Source organism: Lampetra planeri, chromosome 22 (genome assembly GCF_965212315.1).
Source record: "Lampetra planeri chromosome 22, kcLamPlan1.2.h2, whole genome shotgun sequence".
NCBI lineage: Eukaryota > Metazoa > Chordata > Hyperoartia > Petromyzontiformes > Petromyzontidae > Lampetra > Lampetra planeri.
The window spans coordinates 7,051,686-7,067,949 of NC_136128.1; the positions used below are offsets into that span (position 1 = coordinate 7,051,686).

Below are 16,264 nucleotides of genomic sequence, written 5' to 3' on the forward strand. Positions count from 1 at the left end.
TTGTGGTGAACCAAACACAAAAACATGCTCTGGTAGTGGATGATGCATTGTCTTTGAAGCTGATTGGTCCACACCAGATACAGCTTTCTTGAGAGCCTCGTCTCAAACGGTGTTAGACCAGAGGACGCCAAAAGGCGAACAGAAAGGGTAAAACCTATTCTTATATATTGATACTGGCAAAGGAGGTCCCATGATGTGCTAATATATTGATCTGAATCAAAGAGATTATTAAACCTAACCCGTTTCATTGCACCATTTTTTTAATCCTTTATATTAAGTTCACTTGCTTGCGCGCTTACGACCGTGCAAATGTTTCGGTCGTTTTTTAACCCACTTCCCGTGATCCAATCGAGCTGACATTTTGCACACAGACTCGGTGTGCGTGACAATTTATTTTCGTGAAAAAAAAATTCCTAAATTTTCCACTTTTTAGGAAAAAAAAAATTTCACCAACACAATCATATATTTTTCCTAAACACAGAAAATTATTCTGGATGTGTATCAACACACTATGAAAATGAAACTCTTACTCAAGAAAAACAGAAATGAATAAAAAAAAATAAAACCGATGCCACGCATATAAAGGATTTATAGTGAAAAACTTTGTTTTTACGGGTTAATATTTTTCCCTATTCCATTTTTACCGCGGCAATTTTTCCAACGCAGTTTTCATCACAAACACGTTCTCTTAACTCCTTACGACATGTCGCTCCGTCTTTCTTTGCCTTTTTTAAACGAACCCGTGTCGGATATCGCAGTGATGCGCGGGCAATATTTATCCTGTAATAGACGCCGCGTGTGCACGCGTGTGTATGTCTCAGCGGGTGGCTAAAGCACAGCAAGTTGGCACAGTAGGGGGCAGAGGTGGTGCATCAGCCAGTCATCTCAATCAGTCGACCCGTGGCACCTGCTGGGTCTGCCCCGTGACCTCCTGCCAGCGGGCGTTCGACACTTCACGTGGCCTCAAGGTGCACATGGCTTGGCACAAGCGTCGTGGTGACGTCACCACCACTTAGTGGCGAATTGCGGTTGTGTGTGTGTGTAGTGGGGTGTGTTTGTGTGATGGGGTGTGTGGTGGGGTGTGGGTGTGTGTGTGTCAGTCGACCCCCCGCTCAGTAAGTCGACCTGTGGCACCTGCTGGGTCTGTCCCGTGACCTGCCAGCGGGCGTTCGACACTTCACGTGGCCTCAAGGTGCACATGGCCTGGCACAGGCGCCGGGGTGACGTCACAGCCACTTAGTGGCGAATGGCGGTTGTTGTTGTCTCAGCATGTCCTGATGAGCGTTGGCGCTGTGGTCAACATGCTGCGTAACTAACCCGGCGACCCGAGTTCGATTCACGCCGGTCTTGGGCCTCCCCTAGGTCGACTCGGCCTCAAATTAGTACCTGGCGCGGTGTGTAAACATCGCCACTGGGGAGACAAAAGCGGCCGGAACGTGCTCAGGTGTGTGGGCTCGGAGATAAGAGAAACACTCTTACAGGGAACCAAGTCTTGAGACTGCACGAGCGGTCAATGCTGACTCACACTGAAGTCACGAAGCGAAGTTTTGTGTTTTATCTGCGGGTTGTGTGTCTTGTGGGAGGAAGTGCGTACCCACATGTGTGGGTGTTTGTGTACGTGCCTGCATGTGTGGCACACTCGGCTTCAAAGGAGTATCTGGTTTCGGTGTGTAAACATCGCCACTGGGGAGACAAAGGCAGCCGGGCGTGGTGCTGGCCACGCACTCATTCGTGTACGATGCCAGCCTTCGAGTAATAATAATTTAAATTTATAAAAGCCCCCTTAAACATTCGTTCTCAGGGCGCCATGCATGGCGGGGCGGAAAATAGTTTAACATCAACCAGGTGAAGAAGAAGCGAGAAAGACTTTTCGTTTTAAAGCTTTCGTGACTGGCAGGGATTCATCTTCTTGGTTCTTTCGGTAAAGTCACGTGGAAGGGAAATAATAAAAGTGCAACTTTTTAATTTTTTATTATGTTTTATTTGTATTATTGTGACTTTACCGAAAGAACCAAGAAGAAGCGAAAAAGACGTTTGAAGATAACTAAAAAGAGAAAGCAATCTCGACTAAAACCAGATGCGTTTTTAGTCGAGATGTCAAGATTTGTGAAATGTCTCGGAAGTCCCCTGACCTCGAAGGGGGCAGGGAGTTCCCGAGTTCAGGGGTCGCAACTGCAAAGGCGCCGTCATCCCCCAAGTTCAAGTTAATTTATTAGGTATAGCCCTGTGAGCCATTCGGCTCTTGAATCGGGTGCAACCGCAACCAACAAAAAACAAAAACATGAACAAAAAACATCTTAAAGTGAATATGTGACTAAGTGCAAACAGAAAATCCAAGAAAAGACAGCAAAAATATTGCAGAAAAAAACACCGTACACAAGTGTGGAGCCGAGAGGCCGTGGGACTGAGCAACGCACACTCTGAAAGGATCTTGATGAACTTGATGGAATCTATCACTGAAGGAGGGCATGAATGTAGGGAGGAGCAAGTCCATTTAAGGCCTTGAATACGGGCAAGAGAATCTATAAATCAGTACGGGTACAGACAGTAACAACAAGTGTGATGTGATCCAAGGCCGTAGCCATGGAGTCAACATTGGGGGGGGACCCAAATCTTCCTGGGGGTCCCCATCCAAGAAAAAAAAATCTAAATTTGCAAACGAATTTCGTGAGTGATGTTACTTATCGGGACGTATAACAAAGCGTGTTTTTAGTTAATATTAAACATTACGTTGATGTAAAATGTATATTGATTTTGTGAGTGTGTGTGTGTTGGACTGGTGGTTTTGTGTGCACTTGGTTTTGGAATTTCATCCACCTTTCGCATGACGGGGAAAGCTTACGATGGGACGTCGAGTTTGGTGATCTCCTGCTCAGTGGCTTCCTGAGATGCCAAGTGGAGGCATGAAGTGCCTCCCGTAAGATGTCCATTGCCTCGCCTGGTACACAGGAGGTCGTGAGTTCAATCCCGACCCTGACGCCTGTATAGTTGGAGTTTGCACGTTCTCCCCGCGATCGCGTGGATTTTTCTCTGGGTTCTCCGGTTTTCCCCTCCACATTTAGAAACGTGCGTTTAAGAGTATTTGGCGGCTATAAATTTCCACACGATAAGCCACTTCGTTGAGCTCTCATATGTGGCCAGCTCGCTTCTGAAAAATACCTGCGTAGCTCAGTGGGCCTTACCCTGGTTAAACAAAACAAATAGTTTTAGTTTAGTATGTATGTTGAACTTTCGCATCGAACAAAGACGGTCACCGTATCGCGCGCTTTCAGATGCGCTTCGGCGGTCGTCTGGAACGCTCTTCCGATATTAGGAAGCCACCGAGCTATGCACTTTTAAATCTAGATTGGAAACTCATTTCTTTAGAACTGATTTTTGTGTTCGGTTTGTTCTTTCCCCGCACCTCCGATTTGCGTGGTTAGCTACGTACGGTGCGAAAGAAGTTCAACACGTCGCCAGCCGTGTTAATCGGAGCCACGCTTGCAGTCGTGTTCCGCTTGCGAAGCAGGTGGTCGCGTTATCGCCCGTGTCCCGTGCTGACTCGGTTAAGTGCTTTCCACTTACACCATTGGAACCTCATTTGCCAGTAAAAATATGATAATTGTTTTTTTTACCCTTCTATCTGGCAACAAAACTGACACCTTTTTACAAGGAGTCATGTTTGCATAGACCGCAATACCTGCAGTCATAATACAAACAAAAGACATAACTCTGATAATGTGCACTGTCCTTGAAGTTGATTGGTCCACACCCGAGACAGCTTTCCTTAGTGCCTAGTCATCTGGTCCAACCCATGTGAGACTAGGCTCTAAGGAAAGCTGTCTCGGGTGTGGACCAATCAACTTTAAGGACAGTGCACATTATCAGAGTTATGTATTTAGTTTGTATTCTGACTGCAGGTATTGCGGTCTATGCAAACATGACTCATTGTAAAAAGGTGTCAGTTTAGTTGCCAGATAGAAGGGTAAAAAAACCAATTATGCTCTCCATTTGTTTTCGAGGGAGGTTCATGCCAGGGGACCTGTTTTGTTGGGTTATTCAGAGGAGAGACAACAATGACGATGGCTGGCTTACCCCTGGGTTGGCAACAGAACGTTGCAGGTGACGAAGTTGTCACTGCAGAATGCTGTCACATTCCACAAGCGGCGATTTGCGTTTAACAGATAAAGGCGCAGCCCTGCAATTTCTTGCACACGCCACTGCTTGCGGAATAGCCTTCACCGGGGAGAGCTGCGTAAAGCCCCTCTAGAGGGTGTGTTTGGCCTACTCTTCCACGTTGGTCAGACGTCTTCAAAGACAATTTGTATGTACACTGAAATCTTTAACCTCTCGTGCATGTGGTAATACACACGCGTAAGAGACATTGGCTTGCAAATACCAAGATGATTAAAATACCATTGATGTGAGTTTTAATATTAAAACTTAACAATAACCCGCAACCTTTTTCAACGTACTGCTGGGTAAAGGCCTCCCTACACTGTGTCGGCCACAGGGGTTGTTTGACCATACCTCACCTCCCAGGCTTGTCCGTGTGGGTTGGTCACGTGGGTATGGAAAAGATTCAGAACCGGTTCAAACATTACGACTGATGTTATAGCCGTGACCGGGAATCGACCTGAGATGGCCAGGTTTATTGCCCAGTGTGCGCACAATGACTGGCCCATAACAATGCATTCCAAACTACTTTATCAATCAATTCGAGCATTTCCTGTCTGCGTCGTACAAACGTAGATCAATGACGACCATTCGTGGGCACAGACTCGCGCATGGTCTATAAATTAGAAACAATATTTAATTTACCACTGAGCCAAATCACTATCTTTTAGAAGCGACCTGGTCACAAAGGATAGCTCAACGAAGTGGCTTATCACCTGGATATGTATTACAGCCAAACGTTCTAAATGCATGTTTTTTTTCACGTGGAGAAGAAAAACCACCAGAGGAACCGGAAAAAAATCCACACGACCGCGGGGAGAACACGCAAACTCCAAATATACAGCAGCAGGCGTCAGGGTCGGGATCGGGATCGAACCCATAACCTCCTAATTCTAGACTTGAAGCTTTCGTGACTGCAAGGATTCATACTCTTAGTTTTTTCGGTAAAGTCACGTAGGTAAAAAATGAAATTAAAATTAATAAAAATAAAATAATAAAAAATCACGACGTTTCGGAGGCAACACAAGTCTCCGTCATCAGGTGGGACCATCACAGCTAGATTTGCTGTATCAAGTGAGGCAGAGATTCCAAGATGCAAGTTCTTAAATACAAGTTGAGGGGGAGGAGAGGGGGGGAGCTAATCAGAATGTGGTAGCCAATGAATGGAACGTATCGGGAGGGGGGGCGGGGCTAAAAGAGAGCACGAGGTGTACGTAGACGTGGACGTGTTTGTGCGCATAACCTCCTGTATACCCGGCGAGGTAGTCAACATCTCGCCAACGCGGCGCTCCTTTTTATTGGGCAGTTTTTTTTCAGGAAAGCAGAGCACGTTGGAGAAACTCCTTGTACACAATGGACCGGCGACTAAAGCTACACGGGCAGATTCAATAATCGTTTACAAAACCACCGTGTGTATTGCTTCTAAGGTGGGATGATCTTAGAAGAGTGTAGTTAAGAGTATTTGGCTGCGATAAATCCCCACGTGACAAAACCCACTTTGTTGATTCTAGATTTGAAGTTTTCGTGACTGCAAGGATTCATATTCTTAGGTTTTTTTCGGTAAAGTCACGTAGGTAAAACATTAAAATTAATACAAGTAAATAAAAATAAAAATCACGACGTTTCGGAGGCAACACAAGCCTCCGTCTTCAGGTGGAACCGTCACAACCACGACAGCTGTATCAAGTAAATGAGAGATTGCAGGAGCTACCACTCCGTTTATATAATGGTTGAGTTATCATTTGTGGCCAGCGCCCTTCTGAATAAAAAAGTTATATAGCTGAGTGGGCCTTACCTGGTAAAAAAAAAAGAATTAGGATGGCTTCTGGCGCATTCAGGGTGACTTGGTCGTATGCCAGATTTCTCATTGCGATAGAAACGCAAATGTTACAGTGATTGAGCACTGCCAAATGCCTGTCATTTCTTTGATTTTTACCTATGCGTAGAAACCTTAACGACTCTCAAAACAGCACAGTGTAATACAAGCTGAATTCCTTCATCGTCACATACCAAGATGTAACTTTTACTGTACGTTGTCGACAGTGTTTCCGTAAAATATTCTTTTGCTCCACCCGCATTTATAAAAGTTGCACATTACCTGTCCAACTGGAGCCGCGAGTGTGCGATCTTGTCACACTGGGGTCTCAAATTACGCAGGCTCGCGCGAGATCGTTGAAGGTGTAAACGCTGCGATCATGAATTTCACAATCTCACAATGTTTTACACCTTCCTTTCATTTGGCGCTGAGAACGCTGTGATCCGGCCTCTGTGTACGCGAAGTGCCCTTTGCCAGTGAACGTGAGCCGTCACGTGAGCCGTCACGCTAGCGTTTGTCTAACGTGTCAACCTGTGCCGTTGAGGATTATAATAATGTCGCAGATAACAAGATCGTGGATAACACTGGTCAACACACTTTTTCTGGCATAAGGTATTCCAATGGTTATAAGGTAATTTTGGGGTGCTGATTCCAAATCTGGCATCATTTTTTGTCTATCACATCAGGTTTTTGAGATATCAAATATTGCATTTTCAATAAAAACTGCAGAAGAAAAATATTAAATAAATGTGGATATCTACATAAAATGATATTATAAACACACTATTCTGAAAATACAGCACCATATTTTAACACTAAAGCAGTCACTGACTCGCAACAACTTGCAATCATAAGTGACAAAGTTAATTTCGGGTAAAATCAATGAAAATGGGGTATGCCGATAGCATAAAAATGAGATGTGATAGAGCAAATCTGAGATCAGATTTGGAATCGGCACCCCGAAATTAGTCTAAAACAGCTGCAAAAGTCCAGGCCAGAAAAAAAAGTTTTTTTTTGTTGACCAGTGTAAGAGGAGTTATTTGTGTGCGTGTATTTATATAGTAAATTATTGTAGTGCTGTCAGCAAATGTTGTACATACATGCTGGGGAATTTGCGAGCTGAGTCGTCTCTTGGCAGTTTTCTGGTGCGGTTGTTACTTTGTGCGGTTATATTTTGGGATCAGATTTCTGTAATTTCCACCGTCAATATTAATTTTAGAACTTTCGTGACTGCAGGAATTATTATTTGGTTCTTTCGGTTAAGTCACGTCTAAAGATAAAATAATAAATTAAATTAAATAATAGAATACGACGTTTCGATTGCAATACAAGCAATCATCATCAGGTACAATGAAATAGCGACATAAAATCTAACCAGAAAACTATAGACAGACATATTAGCAGACAGATATCACCAAGATACATAGCGGGAGCAACACAGGTGCTAATTTTTTCTCTAACCCCCCTTCCTTCTCTCTGCCTCCGCCCCCCCCCCCTCTGTCTATTTAAGGCCACCCCACAGAGACGATCACCCCTCTCTGTTACCTGTGTTGCTCCCGCTATGTATCTTGGTGATATCTGTCTGCTAATATGTCTGTCTATAGTTTTCTGGTTAGATTTTATGTCGCTATTTCATTATACCTGATGATGATTGCTTGTGTTGCAATCGAAACGTCGTATTCTATTATTTAATTTAATTTATTATTTTATCTTTAGACGTGACTTAACCGAAAGAACCAAATAATAATTCCTGCAGTCACGAAAGTTCTAAAATTAAGATTGAACCACTTCTACGGGGAAGTTTTAAGCTTATCTTTTTTCTCTCTCTCTGGCGACTTGTTTTCTCTGCCTGTGTCCTCTTTAGAATGTTCACACTTAAATTCTAACTTAGCAATCTTTGAAATACGTAATCAACCAGGCTATGCGTTAATTGTGTGTTGACCGATCCTCTGTGTTGTATTACATTACATTTCGATATTTTACTAGGTTATTTAATTTTAATGTGTCCTTCTCCTGATTTTCAGGCTTGCTTGCCGTGCCATCGTACTTGCAGCACCACGTCTGTTGACCACTCATTGATATGCTAATTTTTTCTCTAACCCCCCTTCCTTCTCTCTGCCTCCGCCCCCCCTCTGTCTATTTAAGGCCACCCCACAGAGACGATCACCCCTCTCTGTTACCTGTGTTGCTCCCGCTATGTATCTTGGTGATATCTGTCTGCTAATATGTCTGTCTATAGTTTTCTGGTTAGATTTTATGTCGCTATTTCATTATACCTGATGATGATTGCTTGTGTTGCAATCGAAACGTCGTATTCTATTCCACCGTCAACATTTGTATTATGAGTAACCTTTCTTTCCAGCTGTGATTGCGAAGTGTCTTAAAGATGCAGTTGCATATATACTCGAGACAAACAGCAATTGTGTCCAGTATTACAGCTAATAAGACCATCATAATCGTGACGCCCCGAACACGTGGAATGATGATAATTGCTTTTTTACCCTTCTATCTGGCAACAAAACGGACACCTTTTTTACAAGGAGTCATGTTTACATAGACCACAATACCTGCGGTCATAATGCAAACAAAAAACATAACTCTGATAATGTGCACTGTCCTTGAAGTTGATTGGTCCACACCCGAGACAGCTTTCCTTAGAGCCTAGTCTCACATGGGTTGGACCAGATGACGCCAAAAGGCGCACAACTCAAAGACAATGCACCATTAGAGTATTCTGATGGTGCATTGTCTTTGAGACTAGGCTCTAAGGAAAGCTGTCTCGGATGTGGACCAATCAACTTCAAGGACAGTGCACATTATCAGAGTTATGTTTTTTGTTTGCATTATGACCGCAGGTATTGTGGTCTATGTAAACATGACTCATTTTTAAAAAAAGGTGTCAGTTTTGTTGCCAGATAGAAGGGTAAAAAACCAATTATCACATTTTTTACTGGCAAATGAGGTTCCAATGACGTGGAATGATGTTAACGTCTGCGTTACATTTGGCATCCACTCCACTTCATGTGTCCCTGCGAATATATTCACTGGCTGCCTCTTAAGGCAAATACGCGGTAATCATTATTATTATTATTAAATGTTGAATAAAGTGTAAAAAACATGGATGGTTATCCATATAATTCGTATGATCTGATGCTCATTTAAATTATATTCACGTTAATAATACGTATTACTCTTGATTTTATATATAATCGTTAAGTGTGGTTTGTGTATTTTTAAGATGGTGTTGTCCGCGTGACGCTTGTTTACATGTTGACACGCCATGTTTTTGCTGGAGTAGTAGTAGTCGTTTTATTTTTAGGAAGTGATGTTTGCTCTCAATGAGCTCTTTCTCGGTTGTGTCATCATCGTCCACATGATCAACTCCCCTGGCGGATAAACGCCTCGCCAAAAAACACTCATCGCCAATCTCTCATGGTCCAGCAATCCACACTCAGGACCTGCACACGAGCTCCCCTCGTTGCTCCATCTCCTTAGAAGACGTCCTCTTGGCACGTTCCCTCCCCTTTGGAGACCACCCCATAGAGTCATCTTTCTCACCGGCAATCTTCACCCTTCTAGCGACGTGTCATTGCCCAAGCCCACGTGTATTAACAGTCGAAACAGTACGTCCTTAACTTGCTCGCGCTCTCGAATGCACGTGTGCTCACTCACCTCCCTGCCTCAGTGATAATGCCAAGCACGGAATTACTCTTCATGCGTATTCCATAGCTACCGTTCTATTTTCATCTTAAGTGTCCCATGTGTGTCCGATCCATGTGTGTCACACCAGGCCGTGTGCGTGGATTGATGGCATATGTCTGTTACGAGGCAACGGGAAATGCCTCTCAATATGAGACACATATTCACCGTAATCGCCTTGACAGACTTTAGGGGCAAGTGTTGTTTGCGAGTCGCATCAAGGCGGCCACGGCACCCGAGGGGGTGGGTGGGTGGCCAACACCACGCCCGGCCGCCTTTGTCTCCCCCAGTGCCAATATTTACACACCGCACCAGGTACTCATTTGAGGCTGAGTCGACCTAGGGGAGGCCCAGGACCGGTTCAGATAATCGTCACTGCTGTTGGCCGTGAGCGGGAATCGAACCCGGGTCGCCGGTGTCGTAGCGCAGCGACACTACCGCTCCCCCAATCAGTATAACCCCACGGGGAGTGCAAAACTTTTATTTGGTTTCAGTTCTCCTTAACAGCGTACGGGGGGGGCGCGCAGAACGTAAATTGTGCGGTGGGGTTGTTGATTACGTCGGTTCCCACCCAACCTCTCTCCCTCTCTCTCTCCGAGCTGAATTGAGACACTTAACACGCCACCAGTTCCTCCTGTGTCTCGCTTTCCTCCTCCGCCTCCTCCTCAGGTTTAAGATCAAGAGCTTCACGCGTGTTTTCACGAACAGGACAGAGTGCGCGTGTCGAGAAACTTCGCTCGTGAACTCCAGGTATTTTACACACAAAGACAAACACGCGCGCACACACACACACGCGTGTGCGTTCGTGGTATTTTTTATCGTATTATTTGTAAATACTGCTTGGTAAAGGAGTATGTGATACGTATATGTGAACATAACCAAACGAGTAATGTATTATTGGGTGATGCTGATGCTATTGGAAGTGTTTCACAAACAACAAAAAGTCAACACAAGTGTTTCACAAACAACAACATAAAGTCAATAACGCTGTGGTCTTAAAAGGAAAAAACACATAGGCGACGTTTCGGGAAATAGCCCTTCATAGCACTTATAAATAAATGCCATAAAAACACCACACCAATATATAATCAGTTTACTATCAAAACTGGCCCCCTGCCTCAGGCAGAAATGAAATACGTGCCATATATATCATTACATCTTACATGTAAATGCTTATCAGGTGCATGTTTTGGTCCTTTGATACAATTTATATTTACAAAGTTACTGCAGCTACATGATCGTTACATTTTAAGAAGCCATTGGAACTTATGCACCTTTTAAATCTAGTTTGAAAACTCACTTCTTTAGAGCAGATTCTTTCTTTGTGTTTTAGTTTACTGTCCATCCCCTGCCGCACCTCCGATTTAGCACGGTCGCCTACGAACGCTGTCGAAAGAAGTTCGTCGAACACTTTTTACTATAAACCCTCCAGCTACAGCAAGGTTTCGCGATGTTCACTTTTTTAAATCCTTCATATTAAGTTCGCGTGCTTGCTTGCTTGCTTGCGTGCTTGCTTGCTTAGGACCGTGCACATCTTTCGGTCGTTTTTTAACCCACTTCCCGTGATCCAATCGATCTGACATTTTGCACACAGACTCGTTGTGCGTGACAATTAATTTTCGTGAAATTTTTTTCCCAAAATTTTACACTTTTTAGGGAATTTTTTTAAAATATTTAATTACCAATTGCTTAATGCTGCCAGACAATCATCTGACCCATAGGTGGCAGCCATGTCAAGCCAGAGGACGAGAGGACTCTAGCCGCCCCGATGCCACGCATATAAAGGATTTATAGTGAAAAACTTTGTTTTTACGGGTTATACTTTTAAAAGCTACGCGCGTGTGTGGCGTATGGAGAGATGCTGCCACGGCAAACAGGAGAACTCCTCTTGTCCAGACTAACGTGGGGGGGAGGGGGGCACACCAATATCATTGATCCTCACCACGATGAAATGTCGAAAGCCAGGTCAGGAGATTTGAATGTGTTTAACCAACGCTGCTGAAATGATTCCGTGTGACTGACAGGCATTTGTAAAACAAAATCATTCCTTTTTTTTACGTTAAGTGGGTGCGTATTGTCTGCTTATTCGTTCAGCGCTTGCTATTCTGTACGTGTTCATTTATAAGGCACATCCGATTAGCACGGTTGGCCTAGGACGCTGTGAAAGAAGTTCACCATACGAACATAACAAAACATTTTTATGAATGGTGACGATGTGTTGTCTGATATGCTCGTGTCGGACAAGCTGGTGTGTCAGCAGAGTCAAATGAATGTGAAGCCGTGCTTATCCGTCACTTCTCGTCCTGAGTCGTGGTGGAAATTCCCCATTCTTTTTTTGAGATTGGTCTCACCATAAAACACTGTGAAAACGTCACACAAATTCCCCATTGTCTTTTTGACATTGGTTTCGCCATAAAACACTCACTGTGTGGACTTCACACAAATTCCCCATTGTCTTTTTGCGATTAGTCTCATAATAAAACACTCACTGTGTGGACTTCACACAAAGCGGCCACTGATTTTAATGACAGAACGTGGGCAGAGATTTGAACTCACAACGCTGTGAATGTGAGGTGCTAAGCCACGCAAAGCCATCTAACACAGACAGCTTCAAGAGAGTGACCGGTGTCAATTCCAGGAGTATTATAGTAGGGCTAAACAAACATTTTCCATGAATATAGTTGAATCAATGTTAATTACGAGGAACATCTGAAAAAAAAATTTATTTTGGGTTCCCCAAAAATTCAGGAGGTAACTTTTTTCTTACTTTTTGTTTTTTGAACCTTGACATACGAACATTTGTACCCAAAGTTTTTGACGGGCACTGCATTCGAATATGGCCTTAGATTAAACATCTGCAAACCGTAATTTGGAACACGCCTTACCAAACCAGTAACGACCCAAATATGAGAGCAGCATTTACACTATGAGACATCTCCTTTACCAGTGGCAAAATATAGTAGTAGGTTTTTACCCTTTAAACTGGTACAAAACTGACACCTTTATACAAGGCATCATGTTTGCAATAACCACAACACAAGCAGTCAAATGCAAACCAGTTTAAAGGGTAATAACCTACTACTATATTTTGCCACTGGTAAAGGAGATGTCTCATAGTGTAAATGCTTACCCCGAGCTCTCAATACTCTGATAGTGCGCTGTTTTTGAGTTGTACGCCTTTTGGCGTCATCTGGTCCAACACCAATGGAGACTAGGCTCTAAGGAATGCTGTCTCGGGTGTGGACCAATTAACTTCAAGGACAGTGCATATTATTATTATCATTATCAGAGTTGTTTCTTTTTGTTTGCATTTGACTGCTTGTGTTGTGGTTATTGCAAACATGATGCCTTGTATAAAGTTGTCAGTTTTGTACCAGTTTAAAGGGTAAAAACCTACTAATATGAGAGCAGCACTTCACCAGATTGTCCCAGATGCGCTCGGATGAGGAGCCAAACACATGAGCGTGCATTCCGATCCTGCTCAAATATAACAGAATTACAAACCACCGTGACCAAATATGACCATCAAATTAATGCCACCACCACCACCACCATTGCGCCACCGTTAGAATACATACCTCTCGGCATTAAGCCCTTCTCAGGATCTTCTACGTCACGGTTCGTAAAAATTAACCCGTAAAAACTAAGTTTTTCACTATAAATCCTTTATATGCGTGGCATCGGGGCGGCTAGAGTCCTCTCGTCCTCTGGCTTGAGATGGCTGCCACCTATGGGTCAGATGATTGTCTGCCAGCATTAACCAATTGGTAAATAATTTTTTTTTTTAAATCCCTAAACAGTGTAAAATTTTGGAACATTTTTTTCACGAAAATTCATTGTCACGCACAACGAGTCTGTGTGCAAAATGTCAGCTCGATTGGATCACGGGAAGTGGGTTAAAAAACGACTGAAAGATTTGCACGGTCCTAAGCAAGCAAGCGAACTTAATTTAAAGGATTTAAAAATCGTACCCATCGCTTTGACGTTCCAAGAACACCCCCATCACTAATACCGGAGCCGCTAACGCCACCATGCAGATATATCCCGTGCTGTGTGCTCCTCTCCAGCGAGGCTTTGCCTGCTGCTTGGCCGCCGATTGGACGGGCCGGCGACGTGTTGGGAACGTCCGTGAGAGAGACGGGGCCGTGGGCGAGGATCTCGGAGCGCCGTGAACAGGCACCATGTCGTACGGAGCAGTCAGGGAGTACGACTCCCAGTTCCATGCGCAACGCCAAGGTGAGTGATGGCAAAAACACAGAAATGGCTGAGATCACTTAAAAAATCAACATGGGGTCAAGATGCACACACTGATGTCAGCATTTATCACCGGAGGTGTAGGTCTTTTTTTTTTACTTCGTGTTCATTTTTCTTTACAATGGCTTCGACCGTGCATTTGGGTACCATGGCTGTGTCCACGGTCGTCATGTGTTCGCTGAAATGGACGGGTGATGAGTGGCGTGCAGTCCCCAGTCTCTCTCGCCTTGCCTTGCCACACTGGTGCACTGCTGCGCGCCATCTGGCGTGCCCTCCATGCCTATTGCTGTGCGGTGCGCTGGAAGGGAGACAGTGGCCACCAAATTGTTAGAGGTCTCTCTCCATATTTTTTTTATTACAACAAAAATGCGAGCCCTGGCATACAGTACCACGCCGAAAAGTTCCGGTAACATTGGTACGAAGAAATCCGCTGTCGATTATTCCTGCGCCGACGGAACCCACGTGAAAGGGAGAGAAAAGAAGGGCAATATGGCCCACTTCGCTGCCCCCAACCAGGTTGGGACCTCGCGCGACGGACGGGGGAAGAGGAAGAATGTAATAATTGTTTTTTTTATCCTTTTATCTGGCAACAAAACTGACACCTTTTGCAAGGAATCATGCTTACATTAACCACAATACTTGCAGTCAAACAAAAAACAATACTCTGATATTGTTTGTTTGCATTTGACTGCAAGTATTGTTGTACTGCTTTTCTATAATAAAGAGGGTTTTTTTTGGGGGGGGGGGGGGTAGATCGCGTAAATATAAATGTGTCGTTAACACGGCCATCACCCGACACAGCCAATTAGTAAGGTTTGCCTGGAAAATCGCCTGTTGAAGCTGGCTGTAATCAGCAGCGAAACATCGCACTCATTGTCAACGTTGTGGGTTTACTCTCCAACACACAAGCGGTGTCATGAACGAATTGGCACTTTTTATTTACGTGACAAACCTTACTAATTGGCTGTGTCGGGTGGTGGCGGGTTTAACGAAATATTTATATTTGTGTGTTCCAACCCCCCAAAAAAAACCCTCTTTTATGGATAATATTGATCGCGAAAGCCTACTTACGTGTTAATTTGACTCATTTTGCCTCTCAAGTTGAAAGACCGTCGTCGAGTTTACGACACGTGAGAGCCTGGTTTAATCACGGATGGCCGACACTCAAATTCAAACTCGGGTCTCGTGCCAAAATCAGTGCTCCGATCTCTGACGACTTCTGGGGAAGTATCGTTTCTTGTGAAGTGAAGTAATATTTTTACAGTGTAATAATAAGACACGACTTATCTATACGCTACCAGTATTGAGCAACTCTTGCCGGTACATGTATCTCTTAACGGGGAGAGGTAGTAGCATTTTTTGTACAAAAATAAACAAAGATCCCACATATATCACAGAGTATTGGGGGAATTTCCCGCCAGCGAGCACTGGTTAAGGCCGGAATGGCATGTAAGTAAAGAAGGTGGGCAGTATAGTAACTATACTCAGTGCCGGATTAAGCTAGTGCGGGCCTGAAGCATATGTTATAAAGGGGCCTTAAATAAAAAAAATAAAAACGTAAATATGAAAACACACATTTGTAACTTGCATAGTAAAGTAATTGTCTGTTTTCATTTGCTATACAGCCAGATAATACGACAAATCGCTAACCTTAATCACCCAGTCGTTCATAAAAGTTGAAGGCGGTATAGTACTATAGTAATAGTGCAAGTGCAGAATCACTGAACCGGAATTGGTGACTTGAAAGCATACTCTTTGGTTTTTTCGGTAAAGTCACGTAGGTAAAACAATCAATAAAATAAAATAAATGAAAACAACTACATTTCATTTTATTGATTGTTTTACCTACGTGACTTTACCGAAAGAGTATGAATCCTTGCAGTCACGAAAGCTTCAAATCTAGGCTTGAAAGCATTTAGCGTGGGGCCCTTGAAATTGCGGGGCCCGTAGCATATGCAGCTACTTTTGCTACTGGGACAATCTGGCACTGACTGTGCTCAGCCACATTTTGTTCTGATGTTTGCTCTCCAAGTTCTGATGTTTACTCTTCAAGTTCTAAAATTAAGACTGAATTGGCCGACGGGGGAAACCCAGGACAGTCCATTAACCGCTCTGCCAGCTATCCCCCAAACATACACGCGGTTGGCTTACGCACCACGCGAAAGAAGTTCAACAAACACACAAAGACTAAAGATCCCACGATATAGCCTTGAACAAACGTTTGGGGCAAATGGTTGTTTGCGAGCACCTATTAAGGCTGCACAACGCCTGGGCTATCTTCACTTCCCCAGTGCCGATGTTTATACACTGCACACACACAGCCACACGCACCACAGCCCA

The 16,264-nt window shown here is 43.9% G+C and overlaps 1 protein-coding gene across 3 annotated transcripts in view; it reads left to right on the forward strand.

Annotated features, from left to right (window-relative positions):
- Positions 1-10,216: 10,216 nt before the first annotated feature.
- Positions 10,217-16,264, forward strand: part of LOC144724957 (uncharacterized) — a 32,780-nt gene continuing 26,732 nt past the window's right edge. Inside the window, exons 1-2 of one of the 3 annotated variants that reach the window (XR_013586599.1) lie at positions 10,217-10,420; positions 13,738-13,906. Coding sequence is in view for 2 of the 3 variants with exons in the window: in XM_078604302.1 (XP_078460428.1) it covers positions 13,852-13,906 (55 nt within the window). In the remaining variant the exon portion in view is untranslated. Of the gene's footprint in view, positions 10,421-13,707; positions 13,907-16,264 lie in introns of all 3 variants that reach the window. The other 2 variants (XM_078604302.1, XM_078604301.1) reach the window with 2 other exon arrangements.